The sequence below is a fragment of the Elaeis guineensis genome, chromosome 7 (genome assembly GCF_000442705.2).
Source record: "Elaeis guineensis isolate ETL-2024a chromosome 7, EG11, whole genome shotgun sequence".
Taxonomy (NCBI): domain Eukaryota; kingdom Viridiplantae; phylum Streptophyta; class Magnoliopsida; order Arecales; family Arecaceae; genus Elaeis; species Elaeis guineensis.
Genome location: NC_025999.2, coordinates 67103038 through 67112008, shown reverse-complemented (window position 1 = coordinate 67112008; position 8971 = coordinate 67103038). Strand labels below are relative to the sequence as shown.

At 42.9% G+C, this 8971-nt stretch overlaps 1 protein-coding gene across 1 annotated transcript; it reads right to left on the bottom strand.

The window, feature by feature from the left end:
• Positions 1 to 3101: 3101 nt before the first annotated feature.
• LOC140859314 (uncharacterized) lies at positions 3102 to 8696 on the bottom strand. Its single transcript, XM_073260975.1, has 6 exons — positions 8613 to 8696; positions 8266 to 8487; positions 8101 to 8193; positions 7925 to 8008; positions 7463 to 7844; positions 3102 to 3166 (listed from the first exon to the last, which is right to left on the bottom strand). The coding sequence occupies exons 1-6, from the start codon at positions 8694 to 8696 to the stop codon at positions 3102 to 3104; spliced, it is 930 nt and encodes a 309-aa protein (XP_073117076.1).
• Positions 8697 to 8971: the final 275 nt, after the last annotated feature.

Here is an 8971-nt window from a genome sequence, read left to right as displayed (position 1 = left end):
TCTGATCGAGTTTAGAGACGAGTCTGATTTTAAGCGAGATTTTAATTTTGGAATTTGTTAGATTTAATTTTGAATTAAATTAATGTAAAAATATAATTTTGGATAATAGGCACGAAAGAATCTCCTAGAAGTTAGTCGATCTGTTCATTCAGTGCTCCGTGAAAGGTAAGTAATGAATCATCTTCTCGAGATATTTCATATTTATTCTGAAAATAAATAATTATTCTCTGAAAATTATGCATGATTTATGAAATTATGTTTTTAAAGAAAAGTGCTTTTGAAATGTTATGGTATATCGATTTATGCACATGTTTAGTGAAAGATTATGATATATATTATGGTACAAAGTGTTTTGATATAGATCGGATTTATGCTCTCAGCCTAACTATGTTTCAGTGGGCCCCGCCAATGGGGATTATATGTTGGTATTTGTGGACCCTGCCAGTGGGGGTTGTGCGCTGGTGTTTGTGGACCCTGCCAGTGGGGGTTGTGCGCTGGTATTTGTGGACCCTGCCAGTGGGGGTTGTGCGCTGGTATTCTGTGGATCCCGCCAATGGGGGTTAAACGTTGGTCATAGTCGAGGCTGTTGAGTTACGAGTGTTTTAAATCGAATCGAATTTATGATATGTAAATATTTGAAAATATTTTATTTGTATTAAATCAGCATGAAATATACTCTTATGTTTATTTGCAGCATTATTCTTGAAAATTATATAATATCTGAAATATCTGGTAGAGATACTTGTTACTTACTGGGCTGTCTAGCTCATTACTTTTCTTTCTATTTTTCAGATTCAGGTAATTAATTTCGAGCGTGGGAAGAAATATTGGGACAGAGCTTTTAGAGGCGAGATTTAGCGTTGTCAAATTCAATTGAACTTAGATCTATTGTTTTATTGTTAGCAAAAAATTTTTTGGATGTAAGACATTTGATTTAATTACTTGAATTAAAGTTGAATAATAATTATTTGAATTTATTCCGCTGCGATGTATTGATATCGTGATGAGATGCCTTGCATGCTTATGGAGAGAGTTCTTCATGAGTATGCGGCGGTTGCCGCGACCCTCGATTCACAATCTTGGATCGGGGCATGACAATCTCCCTAATCTTGTGACTGAGGTCAACTTCCTATCTGAAGAGTTCTTTGAGCTGGCATGGAAAAGAGTCTCCAGAATGGAGCTTGTTTTGGAGGGGGGAACTAGAGCGATCATACCTCTGGCCCCACTCAAGTCTCTTAGGGTGAGGATAGCTACTACCTTGTGTAGGTTGGCTGGCTAGCTAGGGAATTAACAACCTGCTGTTGCAAGGCGCTGGCATCATAGTTATGAAGGCTTGCAACTGCTGGAAAAGCAAATAAAACTATCTAGCATCAACAACTCTTATGGTTGGTGGAGGGGGTTGAGATCTTGGGGACCCGTGCAAAGAGCTAATATTAGACTCTAGTCGAGTAGTACCTTGATAGTTGCTCCATCCTTCATTCCCACAAATGATGTCAATTTGTTGTTATCGATCCTTAGATCAGCGATGTGGGTTGCTTTCATGATTTTTTAAGATAACAAACAAGGTTAGAGAGCTTGCAGGATTGACTCTGGTCAGGCTCTTCAATACTTAAGTTAGAGAGGGATTTTTGTATTGGAGAAAAGAAAAAGAAAGAATTAGAGAGATAGAGTGTTGTACTAATTGGAATTTAGCTATTGAGTTATTATCTTTCATGAGTGGTCCTCGGATTTATTTATAACTGGGATCTTAAATCTTCTGTGAACTGTATCTTAATAGCCTGGAGCTGTGCTGTAATTGTTTGGGATTCAACATAATCACTTGAAGATTTGGTGTAACCGCTAGAGGCTATTATAGTAATATTCATCCCTAGCTCGATGAAGGGAACACTTTGCTATGCATGGTGGGAAAATTGGCTACTGAGGTAAGGGGGTTTAGGTCAACTTAGGACAAACGTCGATTTGAGTACCCGTTGGAGTCACAGTTCTTCTTGTTGGGTGTCATATGACCTCGTCGGTCTTTTGATCTACTCGTCTTGCTTCCAGTTTGACCAAGGTGGACTTGGTCCGACCATGGGATGCCACATTAGTTCTGAGTTAGAATAATTCAGTTGTGCCATGCATGTCATCATGCACATTTCCACCATAACAACCATAAATTTGTGACTCCTTTTCGTATGTTTTTAATTCGTATGTCATAGGGTTTATCATCTGGTATGTTAGGAAAATAAAATGTTCTAGGGTGCACAAGCATCAAAAGGTGCAACCTACCTTAAACGTCATGACAAACTTTTTAAGATCTAGGATGGGAGTAAGCTTGGCCTAAATTTGTGTGAGGGTAAGAGTTGACTAAAATCACTAATATCTAATCCTACGCGACTTTACCAACTCAACTAGTTGGCATTCATCAAATGCCGTGATTAGATAAACTTATGGTGATTCATTAGACCCAAGTTATAACTATATGTTAGCCCCTCTTTAACTTGATTTAGTCTAATTGCACCAAACAAAGCTAAGTTCAATCTGGGCTCAGTTTGTGTTAATTAGGTTTGGTCTACTTCACTTGATTGGTCTGTGAAAAATTGTTTCACTAGGTGGTGAGAAATATTTTGACAGATGTAGACTAGAACCATATGTGAAAGATGGCTACGATATGGACTGCTGTTAAATTCTAATGGAACTATGACTCTAATTAAAGTTCTTTAAGTTTTTGAAGTTATTACTGTGGACCAAATATTGTTATATAAAAGCAACCGTATGAATTTGCTGCCTAAAGCATATAATCATAATAATATATGTTTCTTTATGAGGTAGAGATGATTATAGATGTTCAATTGTTGAGGGATCTATATATGTGTGTTGTTGTTGCTTTAATTCATACTACATGCTATATTGTGGTTCGTGCAGGCAGTGAACCATTTTTCAGTGTGGATGTAAATAATCTATTTGTTTCTTATTGGACGACGTTATAATTTCTAAACTTAAATTAGTTAGTTTGAATAGTACTCTTTACACCAAGATGGTTTCTTCTGACACAATTGTAGAGATGGCTGACCTAAACATAGAAGACAAGATTAATGATCACAGTTATGCTAATTGGCATCCTAGGATCTTAAACCTACTAGAAAAGTGGAGAGGTCTTGGAATGCATGACCAGGAGATAGCGCCCCTGCCAACATAAGTCAGGTTAGAAATGTACCAAAAACAATCAGGTTAATAAGGATTACTCTACATGCTTATTTATGTTTGGAAACATGCACGAAGATCTCAATGGCAAATATACATATCAAGTGTAAAATGGCCTAAGGGACATGTGTGCCCTTGACCATGTCCTTGTTGTGCCAAATGCTGCAAAGGCGGCCATGTTGGAATGGAAGAGGAGCTCAAGATGAAATTCTGCAACTATAGTAAGTTAGAATATTTAATTGGAGAATAAATTATAAGAATACCTCTTCAACTTTAGTTTATTTTTACTTACATGTCTGTACTTTAAAAAGTATTAAACCGATCCTTCTAGTTATCAATATGTTTCAATATGGTCCAGCCATCTATCTCTGTTAATGAAATGATATCACATGACCATCACATGATATCATTATTTTATAAAATGATAAAAATATTCTTATTTCCATCTCTTCTCTCCTTCCTCCTCTCCGATTGATCTCCTCTTCCATCATCGGTGACTCTCTTTCCCCTCCTTCCTTCTCCTTCCTTTGTTGGAAAATGTATCCTAAAACCAATTGTTGGGTATAAAATACCCCCCAGCCGAAGTTCGTGATGGGAGTGACCCTCCGGGGACCCAACTGACTCTCGACCTCCAGCAACATCTCTTCCAACCTCCTAGGCGGCCGAGCCTCCGCCACACTCTCAAGTTTTGCTGACGGACAGGACCCCGCCAGCGTCGACCGAATTCTTCGCGACGTCCGGACTCCTACGGGAGCCGGACCTCGCCCATGACTTCACCCGCAGGCTCCTCCCGGGCTCCTACGGGAGTCGGACTCCGCCCACGACTCCAGCTGCAGGTAAACTTCGTCCGGACTCCTACGGGAGCCGGACTTCGTCCCTGACTCTAATTGCAGGTAAACTTCGTCCGGACTCCTACGGGAGCCGGACCTCGCCCACGACTTCACCCGCACGTCCGGACTTCGTCCCTGACTCTAATTGCAGGTAAACTTCGTCTGGACTCCTATGGGAGCCGGACCTCGCCCACGACTTCACCCGCAGGCTCCTCCCGGGCTCTTACGGGAGCCGGACTCCGCCTACGAATCCAGCTGCAGGTAAACTTCGTCCGGACTCCTACGGGAGCCGGACTTCGTCCCTGACTCCAATTGCAGGTAGGCTTCGTCCGGACTCCTACGGGAGCCAGACCTCGCCCACGACTTCACCCGCAGGCTCCTCCCGGGCTCCTACGGGAGCCGGACTCCACCCACGACTCCAGCTGCAGGTAAACTTCGTCCGGACTCCTACGGGAGCCGGACTTCGTCCGGACTCCTACGGGAGCCGGACTTCGTCCCTGACTCCAATTGCAGGTAGGCTTCATCCGGACTCCTACGAGAGCCAGACCTCGCCCACGACTTCACCCGCAGGCTCCTCCCGGGCTCCTACAGGAGCCAGACTCCGCCCACGACTCCAACTGCAGGTAAACTTTGTCCGGACTCCTATGGGAGCCGAACTTCGTCCCTGACTCCAATTGCAGGTAGGCTTCGTCTGGACTCCTACGGGAGCCGGACCTCGCCCACGACTTCACCCGCAGGCTCCTCCTGGGCTCCTACGGGAGCCGAACTCCGCCCACGACTCCAACTGCAGGTAAACTTCGTCCGGACTCCTACGGGAGCCGGATTTCATCCCTAACTCCAATTGCAGGTAGGCTTCGTCCGGACTCCTACGGGAGCCGGACCTCGCCCACGACTTCACTCGCAGGCTCCTCCCGGGCTCCTACAGGAGCCGGACTCCGCCCACGACTCCAGCTGCAGGTAAACTTCGTCCGAACTCCTACGGGAGCCGAACTTCGTCTCTGACTCTAATTGCAGGTAAACTTCGTCTGGACTCCTACGGGAGCCATACCTCGCCTGTGACTTCACCCGCAGGCTCCTTCCGGGCTCCTACGGGAGCCAGACTCCGCTCACGACTCTAGCTGCAAGTAAACTTCGTCCGAACTCCTACGGGAGCCAAATTTCATCCCTGACTCCAATTGCAGGTAGGCTTCGTCCGGACTCCTACGGGAGCCAGACCTCGCCCACGACTTCACCCGCAGGCTCCTCCCGGGCTCCTACGGGAGTCGGACTCTGCCCACGACTCCAGCTGCAGGTAAACTTCGTCCGGACTCCTATGGGAGCCGGACTTCGTCCCTGACTCTAATTGCAGGTAAACTTCGTCCGGACTCCTACGGGAGCCGGACCTCGCCTGTGACTTCACCCGCAGGCTCCTCCCGGGCTCCCCGCCCATGACTCCAGCTGCAGGTAAACTTCGTCCGGACTCCTACGGGAGCCGGACTTCATCCCTGACTCCAATTGCAGGTAGACCTCGTCCGGACTCCTACGGGAGCCAGACTTCACTACCAATTCCAATTGCAGGTAGACTTCGTCCGAACTCCTACGGAAGCCAGACCTCGTCTCCAGCCCCAGCTGCGGGAAGACTCCATCCGGGCTCCTGTGGGGGCCAGACTTCATCCCCAACTTCAACTGAAAGAAGACTCCGTCCGGGCTCCTGCGAGAGCCGGACTCCAGGCCCCTCTCAGATGGATAGTTAGCCACCTCTCTCCAGCTACAGACTTCAACCGAACTTCAGCCGACAAGTCTAGACTCCTCGGCAGGCAGTAGTAACGATCGTGATTCTGCTCCACTCCCTTCGGCGAATCCTACGCGGCTCCATTACTCCCTACGGCAGATCCTACGTGGCTCCATTACTCCCTGGCAGGCCGCAGTAACGGCTACAGCACTGCTCCATTTCCTGCGATGGATACCGCGCAATTCTTCCATCCCTGGCAAGTCGCGACAACGGACGCCGCTCCACTCCCTGCAGCAGACTCCACATGGCGTGCTTCGGTGTTAGCCACGGGTCTACTCCACTACTCTTCGCAACAAACTCTGCCTGACCCTGGGTAGCCCACGACCAGATGGTTACAGATGTCACTATCAGCTTACAGCCCCCTACGCCTATAAAAGGGGACCCCAGATACGTTATTCTATAAGCTCTCATTTTTATCTAGAAACTCTACTAAAATTTCTGTTCGAGCACTCCATTCTTGTTGAGGCAGAGAACTGACTTGAGCGTCGGAGGGTCTTACACTACAAGAAATTTGATTTTTTGCGACGAAATTTTTTCGTCGCTAAAAATCATATTTTCATCGCTAAACGTATTTACGACGAAATATATCGTCGCTAAAAATTTGTAGAGAAAGCCTCGTAGCAAATGACCTTAGCGATGAAAATATTTTATTTCGTCGCAAAAAATAGTAAATCCAGACGACGAAGTTATGTACTGTATTAGCGACGAAAATATTTTGTCGCAAGAGCTTAAATTTTTGTCGCTAAAATTGCAACAAAAAAAAATTTCATCGCTAAATATTTTGATTAAAAAAATTTTTTTCTTATTTTTTGCGACGAAAATGAAATTCATCGCAAAACTTAGCGACGGATTTCGTCGCAAAATAATTTGTCGCAAAAATTGCGACGAAAAAAATGTTCATCGCTATAATTGCGACGAAAAAAAAATTTCGTCGCTATAATAGCAACGAAATAAAAATTTCGTCGCTAGAAGGGCGACGAAATAAAAAAATTCATCGCCATAATTGCAATGAAATAAAAAATGCGTCGCCATAATTACGATGAAATAAAAATTTCGTCGTAAAAAGTTTAAATTTTTAGCGACGAAACTATTTTTTCGTCGCAAAAATAGCAACGAAATAATTTCGTCACAATAATTGCGACGAAAAAAAATTTCGTCGCTATAATGGCGACGAAATAATAATTTCGTCGCTATAAGGCGACGAAATAAAAATATTCGTCGCCATAATTGCGATGAAATAAAAATTTCATCGCAAAAAGTTATAATTTTTAGCGACAAAACTATTTTTTCGTCGCAAAAATAGCAACGAAATAAAAAATTTTGTCGCAATGAATAATAAAAGTTTTACTTTTTTGGGTTCACAAGTTTTTTTGCGACGAAATTAATATTTCATCGTTAAAATAAATTTTGGATAAAAAATAAAATTTTTATTAATTTTTCAAAAAAACCTGCTCAAATACAAATTATCTGATCAAACATATTTTAAATAAATAGTATGTTAACACAATAAAAATATTCTAAGTCAAAAGACTAATTTCAAGTATCAAAAAGTTTCATAACCATCTTTGTCATATACAAAAATATAAGTCCATACACCATTTTAAATTTAAAATAAGTACAAACTAAGTATGATCTGACTCATTGGCCTCGTTCCCTCCTCCAGGCGTCGATCCCTGACCCGATATGTGTCGCGATGGTGGTGCAGAGGCGGCATCATTCTGATCCAGAGGTGCTAACTCAGAAGCATCAATACCGAGCCGTCCCGCCACCGCAGCTACGATCCTCTCGAGCGTCTGACTACGATTCATCCAGTAACTAATCTGATCTTGCATCATGCTCATGGATGTCCTAACTGCCTCTGGCACCGATGCATCATCAGACCGGCCGGATGACGAACTGCGTGATTTTTTAGACTGCATGCTATGACCAGATCCTAGCTGCCGCCCGAGGACGGTATCCAAAATCATATCATCTGTCATCAAACAAACCTGCTGCGATCCAGTATCACCATCAGATCCCACCTCCCTCGTCGCCTGCTCTCTCAATTCTAACATTTTTTTCTTCACAATAAACCAAATAAAATCATAAATTTTTTTCAAACTCTTTAAAAGTATTCAAAATGTAGAGTAATGATACTTACATGACGCTGCCTCGCCTCCTCGGTCACGAACTCGCCACTCTTGTTTTGATAGAATTTAGCATAGGCGTCGACTCCGGATAGTCCCTGTTCAAATAAAAAAAAGAAAAAAAATATATCAAAATAATATAAATATTTAATAAAAAGTTACAAAGTATGATTGCAAATTAGTTACGTACCATCCTCTTCATTCCCTGTGCAAAAGAGGTACTTCCTTGCGTGTGAATAGAATCAATCTTGCTCCTATTCACCTTATTCGCCTCCGATCGTCGCTACAAAATACATACAATTAGAACCAATAAAGGACATAACATAATTAAAAAAACTTAGAACACTAGACATACCTGAAATGCCTCACTTCCAAAATGCTCACATAACCACCGCCAATCGTCACTAGACCCAGCCCAATTTCTGTATGGCTGGGTCACAGGATCAATCCCCTTCGCCTGCAGCTCATTGCAGTATTTATGAAGCCTACATCGCCGATCTCTGTATCTATTTGCAGCCATTTTGAGAATACATGCCGTCACTTCTTCGTCAGTGCAATCCTCGAAGTCAATATTATCCTACACAGTAATCATACCAAAAAGCAAATACATGAAATTATTCATATAATAAAAAATTTATTTATATAACCAAAAATAATATGGATCATGTAATGATATGCAAGACATCCAAATTTAATTCTTACCCTGATGTGAGAGACTAGAGCATCATGGTATCGAGGAGCTACATGCTTGAAACTTTCAGCAGCCCACGGAAAATGATTCCACATATACAAACTAATCTCATTTGCGATGATACTAGCCTCTGTGCCAACCGGATGATCTCGAAATATATGTACCTTCGATTTTTCATTGTGTGTATGCACATATTTTTCCAAAACAAGACCCCTACTAGGACCACGCACTGCACGTCGATGCTGTGTTCCTACATGTAAAAATTGATGAAATGAACATATATCATGTATCACTAAATGCATATAACAAAAAAAATATATGGTTTATAAATTGATAGAGATGTACCTGTAAGGGGATGATGCTGCGGTAC

Coding starts and splice junctions, on each gene's coding strand:
- LOC140859314 (XM_073260975.1), bottom strand. CDS start 8,696: ATGTGGAATCATTTTCCGTGGGCTGCTGAAAGTTTCAAGCATGTAGCT. Junction 8,488..8,612: donor CTCTAGTCTCTCACATCAGG/GTAAGAATTAAA, acceptor ATTACTGTGTAG/GATAATATTGACTTCGAGGA. Junction 7,845..7,924: donor AGGAGGCGAGGCAGCGTCAT/GTAAGTATCATT, acceptor TTTATTGTGAAG/AAAAAAATGTTAGAATTGAG.